Raw genomic sequence first — 19899 nt, forward strand, 5'->3', positions numbered from 1 at the left:
TTATGTAATTTAAAAAAATGTATAGTACTTCAATCTCAAGGTTAGCTAGACTACAAAAATTATGTAATTAAATCTGTATTATAAATTAATGTCTTAAATACACTTTCTATTGATTATGATGTATTTCAAAAACGTTGTATTTTTATACATGTAATCAGGAAATTAGATGGTCTACAACCTGGAAGTATCATCGGCAAAGCAGCTTGTGTGTAAAAACATTTTCAAGTGCCTGTGTGCATGAATATTGAAATTATTTAATAATAGTACATATAGAATGCATTGATTTAAAATAGTTCCGCATTTCAGTAAAAATGAGCACCAAAAACGGCGTGTGTGGTTACAAAGCGTGAGTTTATTACTTTTTTGTAGCAGTAGTTGTAGTTGTACATTTATAACTTTATTCACATTTATTTAAAATAGTTCAGTGATTTCACTTAATTTTAAGGAAACAATATTGTGTTTGCCGGGAAATATATAAATAGTTTTATGTTTATATTTCAAAGACAGTATGGATAGATATTGTACTTTTCTGTTACCATTAAGTGTATATCTTATGCACAAAACAAATTAATAGCATAATTATGAATACAATGTTTTTTAAATGCAAATAATCAAGTTTTTAATTATTGTCTTAAATATCAATTGAAGCCGAAGATTCATGGCTTAACCTTAAATCGGATTCATTGAAGAAAAAAAAAATTCTTGTATTTATGAGATCTAACTTCAACTGTTAATGAATCATACGATTTCACGATCAATTTCTATACTGCTGCAGTATAAAGCAATAAACAATAAAACTTATTTATAAGCATTTGTACAGTGATTTAAATTGCAGCACCAGTATAATTTATTAATTGACTTCCATTACCATATACACGTATAAAATAATCTGAAAACCTTTGACCAATCCAAGGCAATGTTCTGGCTCGTTTGTTTCCATATAGCAACAAAACAGTAAAACATTGTAGGTTTTATTTCTGTGCTAGATTCTAAACCCTATGGTAGACCCTTCTAAACTCTCGCTTGTCACTCACTGATTAAAACGTGTAACACCTTTGAAAATCTGTATATGCAGTAAAAATTAACCGCACAAAATCAAAATTTTTATAACCCCCCCCCCTCCCGCCCATTTCCCAGCTGTGTTACCTCTCTAATTACTATATAGGTTATAGTGCAAAGCGTACTATATAAATATTTTTAAGACACTTCCCTTCCAAATTGTGTCGCAATTGCTTCTGGTATGAATAAACTTGGTGCTTCTTCATGGAACACGTAGCTCCCTTCCAAGTTAATATTGAAGTTTATTTAGTAACATTTGAATTGAGAGGTCATTGCATTTGTATAGCCTATACTGTAAAATGACTTCATGTAAGATTTTACTATTTTTTCTGAATTAGTTTCCAATTTCTATAGATGTCCTTCAATATTGTATCTATGTTACTTTTGAACCCATGCCCAATTTGGATTTCCTTGATCATAAGATTAAAAACTTAAATTTTTTGTGCAAAGGTTGGACGAGGCAAAGATATTTTTCATGCCATTTACTTAAAGCTTCAATTCTTACACATTCATTCAAGCGCTCAATTCCAAACGAATGGCATTTCTCTCAAGATTTTATGGGCTCCAAGGGTCATAATTGAAACTTTGACGATTAACAAACTGAAGAAGATATTTTAAATTTTTATATTGAATTTAATTGAAATATGATCTATGAATTCCATGATGAGTCCCTTCTTGGTCATCAATATTATACCAGCCGCCATACTTTTAATCCATCCGAACATTTCCTTTTCGTATTTATGTATTCCTCAAAGGCTTGGGGTCTCTGTCCAACAAATTTTAACGCCTTTAACAAAGGATTGTTTGAGTTGTATTTTGTTTATAGGAACCTAGTAGTGAAAATTTTGTTTGAAATGTTGATAGACGAGGAAACATTTTTTGGGGCAACAATTGATTAGAAATAACAGTACTAGTCAAACGGATCATAGCTACTGAAAAAAACCCGGGCAATTCTCTTCAACCCTTCAACCCAATATATGTTATATAACGCATTTGATTTTGCTCATTTGTAGAGGAAATCCCGTATGTTGCAGTCATTATCATCTTATAAATGGAACTTGCGAGGGTAAGACAGCAATCCTATTCTTACCATGATTTATAACATTTTCAGAATAACAAGTAATTAGTGTTTTGTCATAACTAGCAAGTCGAGTTTGAAAGTCTTTCTTTCTTAAAGCAAACTGCAGTGTAATATACCCTGCTATTCTAATAATATCTGCAAGTTTGCAACGATTAGTGGTAACTAATTAATTCTTGAACATATATTGTTGATCTTTCTTGGCCCATCTTACAGAATGCTTGGACGGTTATTTTGGGAGATATTGTACACCGTGCGTTTATCCGTCTTATGGATATTTGTGCCGATTTACCTGTACTTGCTTACAACACCTATGTCACAACGCACATGGATGTCAAGGTAAGTGATTCACGTGTACAGTCTGTCCAAAGATATTTTTGCAGCATATTGTGGTAATTTTTAATAAAAATGCTTATATCTGTACAAGAAGAGCAATTGAAATCGATCAAGGGGAAAAATATCCTAGATCCAAAATATCTTTATTGATTCACTATCGTTTTTCAATCGAAAAAAATCACAGGAACGAAAACAGATTTCTAACGTCGATTTATAGTGGGGAATGTTAACATCTTTTCTTGATTCCGAAGTCACGCGGAATACCTCGCATAATTTCTCAACGTTATCATCCTGGTACTATCATCTCGTTCGCAATGTAAAACCCTTGTAGATTTGTTTTTATTTTTAACCGTGTATTCAAACCTGACAAGCTAGAGGGGGCGTTTTAGGGATAAATCTTGGGAATTTTTAATGCTATCGAATGAACATCATTAATTTTAACTCAGACAATGTGCTGCATAAATATCTTGAGACAGACTATAGTAAGAATTTTATGCAGATAAGCAAAACACACCTCTTTCTAAATTTTAAATCAATGGAAAACGGACATTAGATTAAATAAATTCATACAATTAGCTGCTGTTAAGATATATTTCAATATATGTGGATGTATTTTATGCTTTTGATACTCTTTGCTGGAGGAATTGAGTAGTTAATGTCTGAGACAAAGTGCACAAACCAAGTAACCAAAGGATATGCTAAATGCCCAATCAAATCAACTTATGTCCTAACCATTTGTATATGCACAGTACCGATCAGACCCAACCTAACAGAAAGTAAACCCCAACTAAACCCTGGGTTTACTTTCTTGGTTTACTAGACTTGTCCCATAGTAAATCTAAAGTAAACACAGAGTTGACACAGAGAGTAAACCTGGTCAGAAGTATACCGCTGAAAGCAGCCTCTAACTGTGTATTAATATACAAGGGGCAGAAATAAACAGGCAGTAGAATGGTAAGATGAAAGACGGATCTGCTTCACACTTCAGTGCGTACAGTTGACCTCAAAAGCAATTTCCAAGTAAACCCCGAGTAAACCAAAATTAAACCCCGAGTGGACCCAAATGTTCAAAAAGTAAACCCAGAAAAAACCCCAAGTAAACCCCTAAAGAAAACACAGGGTTTAGTTGGGGTTTACTCTGGTATTAGGTTGGGTATGAACGGTACTCGTTTGTATCTTACATATATACAATAGAATATGTTCAGATTAAATCAATGACAATTTCAAATGATAGGTTCTCTAAGACACTTATAAAATGTAGGTTCGTGTAAATCAGAGCCTACTATTTATTGATGGTATATTTATCTTGTTTTAAAGTTTTTAACATAAATGTCGAAATAGTAGAACACTGAGTACATAGTTGCAATGCTTGCAGGAGACATTATAATGCAACGTAACTTATAACTGTATATTGACTAAGCATGTATATCCATACTAGTTTATGCTCATCAATATATACACAGAATCAACAATGCAGACTACAGCACAGACACCGGAAACTACGAAAACTTCACCCATGATGGCAGAACGGTCTTCCTCAATGCTAACAACCACCACCAAAACGTGGACTGCCGCATCGTTCAGTTCTATATACCTGGCTTTGTCGTCAATCAGTACATACAGTTCAAAAGTCAGAGGTAAATTTTATAAAAGAATATTTACTAGGTAGTAAATAAATAGTAATGAGCACAACTATAAAATATATACAATGAAAAGTAGGGAAAAGTAAAACAATTGAGGAATTACTATCATATTAAGTTTTCTTAAGCTAACTTAATTTGAAAATAATTCGGTGTATGGAAATAACAAACACATGTATGATTCACTGTTAAATGTTCTAGTCAATGGATAAGAATGGCGGTAAAAAGAATAAAATTAGATGTACAAAACGAAAAACAAAGATTCAATATGTAAGTACTTATCATAATAACAGCTATCAAAGAAGAAGTTAATTGCTACGATTGTCAAACAACCGTCCGATCAGACCTATACAAACACATGAGATATTTATACAACTATTATACATATGAAGCGTTTTTCATACATGCAAGAGAATATTACATACATGTATACAGCTTATAACCATATGTATGTAATTTTAATTTAATCAGAGAAAACTTGACATTGTGAGAATTTTGCCGAACACAAACTTGGATTGTTTTCTATGCCAATAAATAAGTCTTCTGTATATAAATTTTGGGTATTTGGTTCGGTAACACATCGACCATCTCAATGATGAACGACATCAATTAGACATTATAAACGTCTTCAGTTAAAATCAAACCGTTCATTTTTTGGGATCGCTGGCTGTTGCTTTAAAAAGTTAGTCCGTACATTTCTTTTCGTAATTGATGCCGTCCGTCATTGAATTACTGTTTCGTCTCTGAGCTATTTCGAAAATGTGTTGTGTAAAGTTTTAAAAACTCCTTTTGTCGCCTATGAAAGTTATTGTCGTGAAATCAACAAAAAAGTAACTCATCAAAATCTACCAAATGTAATTAGACAAATTAACTTTTATAATTTAACTAATTATAAATGTGATTCATTATTTATGTCAAAATTATTGATTGAAAATGACCATCATGTGAAAAAGCACAAGTCGTTAATGAAGTGAAAGTAATGGCATAATTTTGATGTTGATGGAAATAAATGCTTTTTTGTTTAAAAGAATTAACTAAAACTAAAAAGAAAAAGAAAATGTAGTCTCTAAAACTCTTGTGTATGATAGTAAGTAAAAGTGAAACTATCTGTAATATTTTGTAAATAATGTAATTATGATCTACGCGTTTCTTGTTGTGTAAACGCGAGTAGGGTGTTGAGGAGTACATGTGTATTTGAGAATCCTTGGCATAACATCAATAATAGTTTTTGAGAAAGCAGCAGGTTTGGCGGTGATTCATGCGATAGATTACGTCATTTGAAGTACGAACTGTCTTTTTGATTTGTATGCAGTTGGTCGATCATTAATGGTTTTATTTCTCATACAAACATTAACAAGGTGTATTTTTTATCTCTTTTATGTGAAATATTTCCTAAATTTGTTTTTTTTCAGGTGTTTTTATACGTCTTTGTTATGTATTTGACTAAAAACGATAGTAAGTTATTTTGTGTTGCGTTCTTGTTTTCCTGAAAGCACATGCGTTCTAGTTTTCATACATTTGAGTTATAATCATTACATACATGTAGTTATCCTTGTAACTAAGAGTAGTACTTTCAAAATACATGAACATAAAATGAAAGATATTTTCAGGTGGATACATTGATTGAAAGCATGTGTGGTATTTTTCTCTGCTTTGTATTAGGGAAACTGCCCAACTACATACATTTATGCAATAGGGTTTCCGAGTTCTCACTTTGTTTAAGTTGGATAAAAACAAAAGAAGTAAATGTATGAAAAAGATTTCAAATGGCTAGTTTTGGGGGATTGGTGTTAATTAAACATTTCTTGGTTTATCAGAAGCGATTAAATTCAGGGAGCTCAAATCTGGAGCTCGTCAGCTTCCATTTTAACTAAAGTAAGATTATTCAACAGCCTGGTCCTTTCAGTCTTATTATATGACAGCGATACATTAAAACAACAGAGCGGGACAAAAAAAATTAACACCTTTCAGAATGATGCCTAGAAAAATCCTAAGGGTAAGATGGCCAAATATAATTTCAAATGAAGAACTTTACATGAGAACAAAAAAAAACTCGAGTAAGCATCATCATACTTATGAGAAAATGGAATTGGATTCGCCATGTTCTAAGATTGCAGAACCACAGAATTTGTACCACCGCATTGGCATTGCATCCAGAAGGAAAACGGAAAGTAGTCCGACCAAAAACAACATGACGCAGAACCACAGAGCAGGAAAGATCACAGCTGGAGTGGAATAGCTGGGCGTCAGCGAGGGCAGCAGCCAACGAAAGGGACAGGTGGAGGCAGTGTATCCAGGCCTTATGTACCAGCGGGCACGATGAGGTTAGGTGATGTAAAACAGATGACTATAATTCCAATGCAACATGTGTCAAACAGTGGAATCTCCTGTATCCGCTTTAAGGGATATTCCATGTATTTCATCTTAAACCTGTTACTTTGGTAAAATGGAAAGAGTCAATTTTCAAGATGGTCATTTCTCAATATTTACAGAAAAATTTACTATTCAACCAAAATTTGAATGTCATTCGTTGACTTATAAACGAGACACAGAGCTAATGCATCTTTTTGGTTTATACAAAGCCCAGGTCATGTTTTTGTTTACAATTTAAATTTTAAAAAGAGAATTCCAGATTCAGACCTTAAATGAATGTGACAAACGCTATTAACTAGCAAATGGGAAAATCAGCATTAAAAAACTTATTTACTAAAATAACGGTATATTGAACCATACGAATGTATACAAAAACATGGCACGAATTCTGTTTACATAACAAAAAGTTGTAAGTTCTGTATCTTGCGTATAATTCTACGACAGACGCTCAAATTTGGGTTGATCATTATACAAATGCATTAATTAAAAAGGGGTTGTAAACAATGTAAATAGATAAATACAATTTAATAAAAAAAAAATCGCGACCATGCTACTTTAAAGATAAGTTGTGCTGACTATTAGAGTAACCGGACTGACGGACTGACTGACTGTTTGACTGACGGGGGACTAAAAAACAGTACACCCCTCGCAACTTTTCCAACCCTGCGCTGAGTTTAATTACTCAGAATAAGCTTTCTGATTGATGAGCTGGTCTTGATTTCAACATAAAGGCAATGATCCTATAATGTAACTACATGTTTAGGATGCTTTCTCGCTTGTATACAACGGAAATAAGAACCAAACTGCCAGAAAGCTGTCTCATGGGACGTTCAATCTGTCCAATTTGATGTAATTTTTTTATTGCAAAAACACATTAAAAATCTGTATTAAAGTAGTTTAAAGCGCCCCGCTCTTAGTAAAAGCAAACAAGCTTGATTACCAACAAATAGAGTAAACGTAGATAATTTCAACATACGTGTGCATGCCTTTTCTAAATGCATTTACAGGGAAGTTGAACGGTCTTCTATCTGCTTGGCAGCATCAGCTTACGTAAACTTCCCATGACCACAAACGGAAATTAAACACATAGTCAACAGAGTATTCAATATTCACTATTGTTCACATCTTTTATTTTTGGGCTGATATACTTAGAGATCTAGACTAGATTTCAAAAATGACCGTCAAAATAGGCGTATGTTCTTACAAAAAGTAAGTTCTATATATTTATATTTAAATTCCATTCAAATACGTTAACTTTCATTTGGGGACTTATAATCCTTTTCAGATTCAAAATGAATATTCATATTCTATAAATAATTATTTGCTTAACCAAATAAACAATTGTGTTCATGAAATAGTTTTATAAGGGACAATCCAGATAATTTGTTTTTATCTTACTGTTCTAAAAAAGATTTTAAAGAGTCGTTTTTCATTTTTGTTCCAATTTTGACCTCAATGTCGAGCAACTTTAAAACTAATTCGTAGTTCAAGTAATGCTAAGTCGGTCACAATTAAAAGTATCGAAATTGCAATTTTAAATACTACCAAAAAAATAATAATTGTATAATAATATAAAAAAAAAATTGAAATTCATGTAGTGATATCAAACAAAAGCATTTAAGAAAAAAAGTAATGAAAATGATTTAAACATATTATTCAATTCGAGAAGGTGATGTTTAATTAACTAGTACTGCTCAATGTACAGGAAGTATTGTTTATATTTTCTTTTAGTGATAAGCCTGTGTGCTGCACATATTACCATCTAAAAGACGGAATATGTACAGGTAAGAAATAATATCTTAAAGGGGCATGGTCACGATTTTGGTCAAAAATTATTTTTCCAATTTTAATTTTTCCAATTTTAATGTTTACAATGCTTCATTAAGGCAGTTTTAATAGGCAACCATAATTTGAGTGTCATTCGTTGAGTTATAAGTGAGTTACAGAGTTTGAAATTCTTTGCTATGTAAACAAAGCGTTTGTTTACATTTTGAATGTTGAAGTGAAAATTCCTTTTTTAGACATAAAATGAATGTGTTAAACATTAGGAACTGTTTATGTTGGCTTAAAATGAATAAAAAGATATACAAATCAGATTTTAAACGTTTTTTATTGGTATATTAAACATATGTAAACAAAAACAGGAAACGAGCCTTGTTTACACAACAAAGAATTGCAAGCCCTGTATCCTGCTTATAACTCTACGAATGACTCTCAAATTTCATTTGATCATTAAAAATGCATTCTTAAAGCATTTTAAATAATAAAAAACACAAAAATAGAACTTGACCCAAATCGTGACCATGCCCATTTAATTATATACATACATACACCTATCAGCGAAGAGCAAGTGATTTTGACAGTAAAAGTCCAGGGAGTTTACTATTTTTTCTATACCCGGAGAATTTAACAAGAAAAAAAAAATTAAATCTGACAACTTTTTTTTTCATTCGGAGATTCTTGGACCACCACGCTTAATTTTACAACACCGTCACTTGTTACTCTCACGTTGTTTGCAAAACAGATTTCTTGTAAATTTTTTATCTTTCGCCATGTTTTTTTTAACCTGACAATGGGTGTTTTAAAACACAACCTTTTGTTAACCTTTAAAACATCAAATTCTCACATGATTTCTTGTTCATTACGGATATATTCTCTTAATTCTTTTACATATCAAGTTTTTGTTGTTCTGATTTGTCTTTTAAAAATTGTTGTCAAATGACAATAAATGCATAATTACAATACCTTTATCTAATCAAACTATCCCAAAAGTGTTCAGATCTTTCTTTTTACATACAAAAATGAAAAATGTCCCAAACATTTTTTTAAAAAATACTGGTTTATAAAAGTTCCAGAAAACCCATATCAATATTTGAAAGCATTTATCGATTTATTCTTCTTAGAACAATGAAATTATGTTTCAAAAATATACTAAATCATTCCTTTTTATCTTATAAGTACGGTGTCTTATATTGAAACGATTCACAGAGGATTTGAATTTCTACTACACCTTCTTTTGGTGATTCATATGGGCATGGCACTAACGCGGTTTCTGCAATGATCGTTAGACCTTCACAGCCCGCATAAATCATCAAAGATAGCATTTTTTGTTTATTTTCACATCTTTCTTTCTTAAAACAAATATTGCTTTCAATGGTCTAGAGAAGGACTTAGATGCATTTTCTATGGTTTGTGTGAACTTTTTGTTAGTTGTGACGTATGAGTAGTCAATGAATGGACAAATTACACTAACCAAAGGTGATTTTGAATGTCAAATTTAATCAGTAATGATATCTAATTCAGAAAATGTCAGGGATATGTATTGGAAATACAGAAAAGGCAAACAGATATGCTTAATCTAGACATGAAACCCATTTTAAAATTTAAGCTATAAAAAAGACTGGTCATATTATTTTATACAAAAACCCAGTAAATGCTTTAAATCGGCATAAATTATTATACTGGTATTAAAGAAACGTCACATAAAAAAAATCTATACATTTTCTTTTCTGGCATATACTTTTTTAATTATAATGCTTCAATACAAAGAGTTTATTTATCACATTTGTGCATACACAGAATCAACAAATCAGTCTACAGCACAGAAATCTGAACAGTCAGTACAGCCAACGATACTAACAACAATAGCAACAACAGAACCTCGACTCGTGATGACAAAACGGTCTTCCTCAATGCTAAAAACCAACACCAAAACGGGGACTGCCGGATCGTTCAGTTCTACACACCTGGCTCTGACGTCTCTAGAGGCAACTCCAATGCCTGGTTCTACGGGCGTTCCCCCAGAGCATACGTCACAGACGTCTGTCATTATCATCGTCGGAGGTCTAATATGTTCCTTTCTCATTTTCATACTAGGCATCCAAATCCACAGCAATTTTCTGAAACGGAAAAACGCATCTAGGCGAAAAATTGGTGAAAATCTTTTCAACCTCTACGAAATGGAAGATGTCTACAACCACATTGAAGACGGTCATGTCTCAATGACCTCAGATAAGTACGATGTTGTTGCAAATCAGAATGATGCAGAGAGCTCGACTTCTTCCAACATCAGTCCAAAATTTGACAAACCTAATAAAAACCTTGCTCCAACCTGCGTTTATTCAAAGACAACAAGGGATGGTAATATTTGTCATAGCCCTACCCAGAGCCAAGATAATTTATACATTGATCCAGTAGCCAAACTGTGTAATGGTTACACAGATCTTGTAGCATCACCACCAAGAAATGAAATGCAGGAAGAGACGGGTGAAAATAATCCAAAGGAAGCTTTTCAGAAAGTGGATTCAAGTCTGGTTAATGAAGAGCAAAACATACAAAAAGACAATTATCTCGATGTAGTACAACAATAAAAACTGACAAAACTTAACAAACAGGACAAAACTGATTATGTAAGCTATTAATTACCAGTAGTTGATAAAATTGGCAGTTCAACATACATTTACTTTATGCACACGTCACATCCTTACATGGTGAACTGCTTATTTACTGATAACGGACGATCAGGTACATAATGCTGGATAGGTCACGGAATGCCGGTATTCGTTGTGATGATCTTTAAATCTTAATTTATGATTCTTATATTCGAAGTTTTCAAATGAGTTTGACTAATTACATGTATATAAATTATAATATTTTTGTGATAATAAATGGAAACATACTTATTTTGTGCTATTGCTTGATATTATAATAAATGTAAGTTCATGAACTTGTTTTCTTGATTTGTGTATATTTAATCATTTTTGGAAAATAAACAAAAATGTCACTATTACAATTATCAACAATCAGAAAATTGGATATTTTAAAAAAAAAACCTGCTTAGCTTATAAAGATGTTCATTTACCTTATCAAAACATGCAATAATCAAAGGTGATAGCTCTTCTCAATAAATTGTTTGATATAAGGAATTTCCATGAATTATCCTCAGAAGAAATATTTTTTTCAATATAATTCATGTACATACAATTATACAAATATCAGCCAATCAAGTTAAAGCGTCCATTTTCTTATGAGGAATTTTTTTTATGTTTTTATGAAAATTTTACTGCAACTCTATTGTGATCCTATTATAATTCACAGAGGTTAATTTCATGTTTTTAAACTGGCCATATTTTTTTTTTTTATTCGTTGGAAAGGGACTCCGATACACCCCTCTTTAAACAATTATTAATGCAACTTGCTAAGTTAATATATAAGATTTGATGGAAATGAGCGCAAGTGTTTAGAAAAGGTCAAAATATCTTAAAGACGAACAAACGATAGACATAGAGAAAAAATGGATACCTTTTTTTCATATCACAGCCAGTATCAGCCCGATACACCAATATCAGCCCGAGTGCCGAAGGCCGGAGGTATGATATTAGTCGAGGGCTGATACAAGCTGTGATATCGAAAAAAGGATTATTATTATTATTAAATTTATTACAAACTTAATAATAAATTTTGTTTGAAAACATTAACTTGAACAAATTGATTTTAAATATCATTTAAAAGTAGGTTGTATATGTATTAAATAAAAATATATGATCATATTGTTTTACCAAACATGAAGCTACAGTACAAGGATTTCCCCAGGTTTTCAAATTAACTGCTCCAAAATATTTGCTGGTATATTTAGTTTTAAACTGCACTTAAAAATGTGGACTGTATCAAATGCCTTTTTTTTCAATGTTGATATGCACAAATGCCGAATCGAAAGAAGGCAGAGGAGTTCTGCAACAAGGGGTGTGATACGAATCCGTATCAGTCGGAGGCCGATACGAGTTTTGTGATGTCATCTTATATATATATATAGATATAGATATAGAGATATAGATATAGATATAGATAGATATAGATATATATATATATATATATATATATATATATATATATATATATATATATATATATATATATATATATATATATATATATATTACTAATTATGTAATTTAAAAAAAAGTATAGTACTTCAATCTCCAGTTTAGCTGGACTACAAAAATTATGTAATTAAATCTGTATAATAAATTAATGTCTTAAATACACTTTCTATTGATTATGATGTATTTCAAAAACGTTGTATTTTTATACATGCAATCAGGAAATTAGATGGTCTACAACCTGGAAGTATCATCGGCAAAGCAGCTTGTGTGTAAAAACATTGTCAAGTGCCTGTGTGCATAATTATTGAAATTATTTAATAATAGTACATATAGAATGCATTGATTTAAAATAGTTCCGCATTTCAGTAAAAATGAGCACCAAAAACGGCGTGTGTGGTTACAAAGCGTGAGTTTCATTACTTTATTGCTTATTCATTTTTAACTTTATTCACATTTGTTTACAATAGTTCAGTGATTTCACTTAATTTTAAGGAAATAATATTGTATTTGCCGGGAAATATATATATATATATATATATATATATATATATATATATATATATATATATATATATATATATATATATATATATATATATATATACTAGTAATTATATATTGTTTTATGTTTATATTTCAAAGACAGTATGGATAGATATTGTACTTTTCTGTTACCATTAAGTGTATATCTTATGCGCAAAACAAAATAATAGCATAATTATGAATACAATGCATGAATACAATGTATTTTAAATGCAAATAATCATGTTTTTAATATATTATTGACTTTAAAATCAATTGAAGCCGAAGATTCCTGACTTAACCTTAAATCAGATTCATTGAAAAACTTTCTTGTATTTATAAGATCTAATTCCAATTGTTAATGAATCATACGATTTCTATACTGCTGCAGTATAAAGCAATAAACTAGAAAACTTATTTATAAGCATTTGTATAGTGATTTAAATTGCAGCACGAGGAACTCATATATTAATTGATTCCCATTATCATATACACGTATAAATTAATGTGAAAACCTGTTGGCCAATCCAAGGTAATGTTCTGGTTTGTTTGTTTCCATATTGCAACAAAACAGTAAAGCATTGTAGGTTTTATTTCTGTGCTAGATTATAAACCCTATTGTAGACCTTGCTAAACTCTCGCTTGTCCTTCATTGATAAAAACTTGTAACACCTTTGAAAATCTTTATATCCAGTAAAATTTACCTTCAAAATCAATTTTTTCTTTAAACCCCCCCCCCCGGTCCCTTTCCCAGCTGTGTTACCTCTCTACTATAGGTTATGGTAAAAATTAAAGAGTACTAAATCAAGATTTTTAAGACCCCCCCCCCCCCAAATTGTATCGTCATTACTTCTGTTATGAATAAACTTAGTGCTTCTTAATGCTACATGTAGCTCCCTTCCAAGTTAATATTGAAGTTTATTTAGTAACATTTGAATTGATGGGTCATTGCATTTATATAGCCTATACTGTAAAATGATTTTACTAATTTTTCTGACAAATAGTAATTCATTTCTATAGACGTCCTTCAATAGTATATCCACGTTACTTTGAACCCATCCCCTATTTTGATTTCCTTGATCATAAGATTAAACACTTGAATTTTTTTGTGCTTATTATTTTCAGACATCTTCCATTTTGCACTAAAAAAAATAAATACAATTCCGCTACCCCCGGTCGTGGCCCTCTGTTCACAAGGTTGGATGATACTATATAAATAGTGCCTGTTTGGGAGGGTAACAGTTGAAATTGACACCCCGAGAAAACCATTGTCAACCGACGCGAAGCGGAGGTTGACAATGGTTTTCGAGGGGTGTCAATTTCAACTGTTATCCTCCCAAACAGGCACTATCTATTTTGTTATACTGAATGTCTTTTTTAAAATTTTTAAGAAAATTTTACTGCTTTTATATAGGAATAACGTGAATTCTACAGCGAACCGTACGCGCATAATTTTCGCGCATGTAACATTTTTTAATGTTACCCGTTGCCAAGTGCGTTGCTAACGCTGAGGGTAATAGTAAATATTATTAACTGCGTCTTAACCAATCAGATTTCAGTATTTAACATGAAAGTATAACAAAAAGACATGTTTCATGCCATTTACTTAAAGCTTCAATTCTTACATAATCATTCAATCGCTCAGTTCCAAAAGAATGGCATTTCTCTCAAGATTGTAAGTGCTCCAAGGGTTATAATTGAAACTTTGACGATTAACAGACTGAGCCTCTTTGTTCCTCAGAAGATATTTAAAAATTTTATATTGAATTTAATTGAAATATGATCTATGAATTCCATGTTGAGTCCCTTCCTGGTCATCAATATTATACCAGCCATACCTTTAATGCATCCGAACATTTCCTTTTCGTATTTATGTATTCCTCCAAGGCTTGGCGTCTCTGTCAACCAAATTTTAACGCCTTTAACAACGGATTGTTTGAGTTGTTTTGTTGATTCGGACCTAGTAGTGAAAATTTTGTTTTAAATGTTGATAGACGAGGAAACATTTTTTGGGGCAACAATTGATTAGAAATAACAGTCAAACGGATCATAGCTACTGAAATAAACGGGCAATTCTCTTAAACCCTTCAACCCAATAAATGTAAAATAACGCATTTGATTTTGCTCATTTGTAGAGGAAATCCCGTATGTTGCAGTCATTATCATCTTAAAAATGGAACTTGCGAGGGTAAGACAGCAATCCTATTCTTACCATGATTTATAACATTTTCAGAATAACAAGTAACTAGTGTCTTGTCATACTATAGTAACTAGCAAGTCGAGTTTGAAAAACTTTCTTTCTTAAAACAAACTGCAGTGTAATATACCCTGCTAAAATTTGCGGATATTCTAATAATATCTGCAAGTTAGCAACGATTAGTGGTACTTAATTAATTCTTGAACATATATTGTTGATCTTTCTTGACCACTCTTACAGAATGCTTGGACGGTTATTTTGGGAGATATTGCACACCGTGCACCTTTCCGTCTTATGGATATTTGTGCCGATTTACCTGTACTTGCTTACAACACCTATGTCACAACGTGCATGGATGTCAAGGTAGGTGATTCACATATACAGTCCCAAGATATTTTTGCAGCATATTGTTGCAATTTTTATTAAAAATGCTTATATCTGTAAAAGAAGAGCAATTGAAATCGATCAAAAGGAAAAATATCCTAGATCCAAAATATCTTTATTGATACATAATATCGTTTTTTCAATCGAAAAAAACAGATTTCTTACGTAGATTTACAGTGGGAAATGTTGACATCTTTTCTCGATACCGAAGTCACACGGAATACATGTACCTCGCACAATTTCTCAACGTTATCACCTGGGTACTATCATCTCGCTTGCAATGTAAAATCCCCGTAGACGTTTTATTTTCAACCTGACAAGCTAGATTGAGCGTTTCATACATTAATCTTGGGATTTTTTCATGCTATCGAATGAATTACTTTTGATATATGGTATATTTACCTTCTTTGAAAGTTTTTAACAAATATGCCGAAATAGTAGAACACTGAATATACACAGGTGCAATGCTTGCGGGAAACATTATGATATAACATAACTTTTTACTGTATATTGACTAAGCATGTATATTTTTACTAGTATATGCACATCTATATAAACACAGAATCAACAATGCAGACTACAGCACAGACATCGGAACAGTCAATACAGTCAACGATAAGTTCTACAACAGAAACTACAAAAACTCGACACATGATGGCAGAACGATCTTCCTCAGTGCTAAAAGCCACCACAAAAACGTGGACTGCCGCATCGCTCAGTTCTACATACCTGGCTCTACCGTCTCTAGAGGCAACTCGGATGCCTGGTTCTACGGGCGTTCCCCCAGATCATACGTCACAGACGTCCGTCATAATTATCGTCGGAAGTCTTGTATGTTTTTTTCTCGTTTTGATAATAGGCATTCAACTTCATAGCAAGTGTCAGAAACAAAAGAGCGTATCGGAGCGCAAAAAAGGAAGGAATAACGCAAGTCTTTATGATATTGCAGACATTTACGACGAAATAGAAGACGAACATGTTTCCACAGTGACAAAAAAGTACGAAATTATTGCAAACCGAAGCGAGCCAAATTACAGAAGTCCAAAACGTATCGACACTGATGCAAGTTTTGTTCCAACTTGTTCAAGTTCTAATTTGTACTTAGACGTTGCAAAAGATGGCTGTCCTGAAATTCCTGATTCGCTGCAGAATAGCTGTGAACCTCTAACTCAACCTGAATCATCCTCATTTGATGATTCAAGTCAAAATGAATGTGAACCTGTTCATGAGTCTAACTCTTCGCCGGCTGAGATATACCCACAGAGCCCTGGCGATACAGGCTATCTAGAACCTATGCGGCCAATAGACACAAAATCAGGCATTTCTGACACTCTACCTGACCATTCATCATCGTATTCGACATATTTAGATGTAGTATTTAAGTGACGTGAGAAGTGTTATATTCTCCATTACCAAGTCAAAGAACGATTCTTATTACTTATATTTACATTACAGTATTGATCAAATAATTCATCATGGTTAAATTAACCGAATTTTTACGTTAATTCCATTATGTGTAATTATGCAAACCCCCTTGTGCCCCACCAGTGTACGTCACTAAACACATCATGTTTCCATGTCGTGCAAACTGTGTATAACCATGTTGTAGCGCAAAACAATCACCTGGTGCTATTAAAAACGCCCAGTTCAGGCCACATGTCAATTATCGTGCAAGTTTTATCACCTACATAAACACTGGAAAATATTAATATTCTAGTTTTAATATGGTTTAAAAAGAGCAGGTCAAAATTGAAAATCGTGCATAATATATCTATGCCAATAATTTGAATGCATGAACATTAGTTAATGCACAGTTTCCTTAAAGTCCATTTATGTCATATGAAAGTACATTGCTAAAAAAAATATATAACCACTTTGCTTTTAGTGTTTCTTACAAGACAGATGGGGTATAAAAATTTTAAAAATATCTCATGGGAAAGTTACATTTGCTAAAGGGGAAATAATTTTCCTGTAGAATATCTCTAAATCAATATCTGAACTCCCCAACAGGTTTGCAATGCATTTATTTCTAACAGGTAGTTTTTCTAAAGGAAATTTAATTTCATACTTGGTTTTCAATTCCATTTGAATTGTTTTCGAATTTTACAGCTATGAAGTACTAGTAATTTAATCTCGTATAAAAACATATCATATTGGAAAATCACATTTTAGGGAATTATTTACCTACTGGATTTTTATTGGTAAAGATTAATATTCCACAAGACAAATGAAAAAAGTAGTTGTTTAAACTTCTTTGGTGATTCATGTGGGATATGAAGACATTGCAAAAAAATGCATAACAAAAGTTAGCGGGTTATGTAAATATTTTCCTTCAATGATCGCTACCTTCATATAGTCCGCATGAATCGTCAAAGATAGCACTTTATTAATTATATTTATGTGTTCCTTGCAAATTATTAATTTTATCATAAAAAGTAGGTAAAAGTATGTAAATTATTGTTGATGTACATCAGTACGTTGAAAGAAATAGCCAAGTATTTGATTCTGGCATCATCATGATTAATTCGTGCAGTCCGTGATTTTCTTTCATGGCTACTAAAGGTTTCGACCAATCGATAAAAAGGTTAGAACTGGATCGCGTATATTTCAGCCCTTTTAGTTTCTATAGCGCTGTAAATTACAATCGATCTGTTTGAGAAATGTAGGATAAAATATATAGTGAGTGTAAATATTTTAACAACAAAATGGCCATTTGGTGTTTTATGCTGGATATGGACCTTGCGGATTTCAGTCCTGTCAGTTTCTATATAGAGCTGTGAATTACAATTAATTTCCGTAAGAAATAGAGGGAATCATACTTAATGGATGTTCATGTAAATATGAAATAATAAACTCTTACCACAATTTTAACCTATTTGATTTTTACACATTTGATTTTCTTAGGAACTGCTCGTTTAACGGGTGCCAAAAATACCACCTTAGTGCTGAGCCGCTGACATAATTATTCGGCTGTGTTGTGTGCAAACTAATCGAATCAAGCATGCTAATTATTGAATGTTAATTTGTGTATTTCAAAATGTTCTTTTTAGGTTTCGTAAGTTAACCTAATTTGGAAATAATTTAGTATTTGGAAATGACAAATGTGACTTACTGTTAAATGTTCTAGCTCATGGATAAGAATGGCGGTAAAAGAATAAAATAAAATGTACAAAACGAAAAGGAAAGAATCATTATGTAAGTAGTTATCATCGTGACAGGTATAAAGGAAATTAATTGATATTACATACCTGACTACTGTATGCAGCTAGTAACCATATGTATGTAATTTTAATTTAATCAGTCCAATCCACACTTTGCAAAAGTTGTTTCCCTTTGCAGGCTCAACCCAAAGGTTAAAAGAGAAAAAACAACTTTTTCCTTCTTTATGCAACAGAGTATTTGGGCGTCCTGTGATGAAATCGTTTGGAACTTAATTTATTCATTCAATATGTGTGTTGCCCCATCCTCGGGCAATCAAAATACAGACGGGAAACGGATTTTTAATGTCAAATGACAAAGTTATAAACCTATAAACTACATAGGCTACTGTGAGAAATCTATGGGGGGTTTTTTCCCAAAGATGGCGGCCAAAGGGTCATAACTTATGTAAAGTGGGGATTGGTCTTATAGACATTGTGAAAAATTGACGAACACATTTTAACTTGATTGTTTTCAATGCCAAAGAATAAGTCTGTTGTGTATTTTTGGTATTTGGTAACAAGAAGAAAAGCACATCGACTATCTCAATGATGAACGACATCAATTACATTATGAACGTCTTCCATTAAAATCAAACCGTTCATTGTTTGGGATCGCTGGCTCTTGCTTTGAAATTCAGTCTGTAAATCTCTTTTCGTAATTGATGCCGTCCATTATTGAATTATCCCACTCACTGTTTCGTCTCTTACCTATTTCGAAAATGTGTTCTGCGGTAAAGCGTAAAGTTTTAAAAACTTCTTTTGTCGCCCATGAAAGTAACTCATCAAAATCTACCAAATCTAATTAGACAAGTTAACTTTACATGCTTAATTAATTTGCTCACATGGTCTTAATTAGATGTGATTCATTATCTATGTCAAAATGATTAATTGAAAATGACCATCATGTGAAAAAGCACAAGTCGTTAATGAAGTGAAAGTAATTGCATCATTTTGATGTTAATGGAAATGAATGCTTTTTGTTTTGTTTAAAAGAATCATTGATAACTAAATGAGAAAAAGAAATTGTAGCTCTAAAACGCCGGTGTATGATAGTCAGTAAAAATAAAAACTATCTGTAATATTTGTACATAATGTAATAATTATTATGATCTACTCGTATCTTGTTATGTAAACAAGAGTAGAGTGTTGTGGAGTACATGTGTATTTGAGAATCCTTGACATCACGCCTGTGTACAATATACATGTACATGTACGTCACATAATTGTT

General features: G+C 32.1%; 2 protein-coding genes and 1 long non-coding RNA gene across 3 annotated transcripts; all 3 read left to right on the forward strand.

The window, feature by feature from the left end:
• The first annotated feature begins 232 nt into the window (after positions 1-232).
• LOC117681734 (uncharacterized) lies at positions 233-6494 on the forward strand. Its single transcript, XR_010711082.1, has 4 exons — positions 233-346; positions 2073-2125; positions 2354-2476; positions 3937-6494. It is a non-coding gene; the product is annotated as an uncharacterized lncRNA (long non-coding RNA).
• A 25-nt stretch (positions 6495-6519) lies between these two features.
• On the forward strand, positions 6520-11078 carry LOC105332821 (uncharacterized). The gene is made up of 3 exons (XM_034447467.2): positions 6520-7695; positions 8218-8270; positions 10066-11078. The coding sequence occupies exons 1-3, from the start codon at positions 7661-7663 to the stop codon at positions 10854-10856; spliced, it is 879 nt and encodes a 292-aa protein (XP_034303358.2). The 5' UTR covers positions 6520-7660; the 3' UTR covers positions 10857-11078.
• Positions 11079-12648: 1570 nt separating this feature from the next.
• On the forward strand, positions 12649-18342 carry LOC117681731 (uncharacterized). The gene is made up of 4 exons (XM_034447466.2): positions 12649-12774; positions 15026-15078; positions 15328-15450; positions 16034-18342. Exons 1-4 carry the CDS (start codon positions 12740-12742, stop codon positions 16855-16857), a joined length of 1035 nt encoding a protein of 344 aa, XP_034303357.2. The 5' UTR covers positions 12649-12739; the 3' UTR covers positions 16858-18342.
• Positions 18343-19899: the final 1557 nt, after the last annotated feature.

Source organism: Magallana gigas, chromosome 2, assembly GCF_963853765.1.
Source record: "Magallana gigas chromosome 2, xbMagGiga1.1, whole genome shotgun sequence".
NCBI lineage: Eukaryota > Metazoa > Mollusca > Bivalvia > Ostreida > Ostreidae > Magallana > Magallana gigas.

Bases quoted from the DNA above. Each gene is read 5' to 3' on its own strand.
- LOC105332821 (XM_034447467.2), top strand. From the start codon at position 7,661: ATGACCGTCAAAATAGGCGTATGTTCTTACAAAAA. The intron at 7,696-8,217 runs GTAAGTTCTATA...ATTTTCTTTTAG, and splicing joins GGCGTATGTTCTTACAAAAA to TGATAAGCCTGTGTGCTGCA. The intron at 8,271-10,065 runs GTAAGAAATAAT...GTGCATACACAG, and splicing joins AAAAGACGGAATATGTACAG to AATCAACAAATCAGTCTACA.
- LOC117681731 (XM_034447466.2), top strand. From the start codon at position 12,740: ATGAGCACCAAAAACGGCGTGTGTGGTTACAAAGC. The intron at 12,775-15,025 runs GTGAGTTTCATT...GCTCATTTGTAG, and splicing joins GGCGTGTGTGGTTACAAAGC to AGGAAATCCCGTATGTTGCA. The intron at 15,451-16,033 runs GTAGGTGATTCA...ATATAAACACAG, and splicing joins CAACGTGCATGGATGTCAAG to AATCAACAATGCAGACTACA.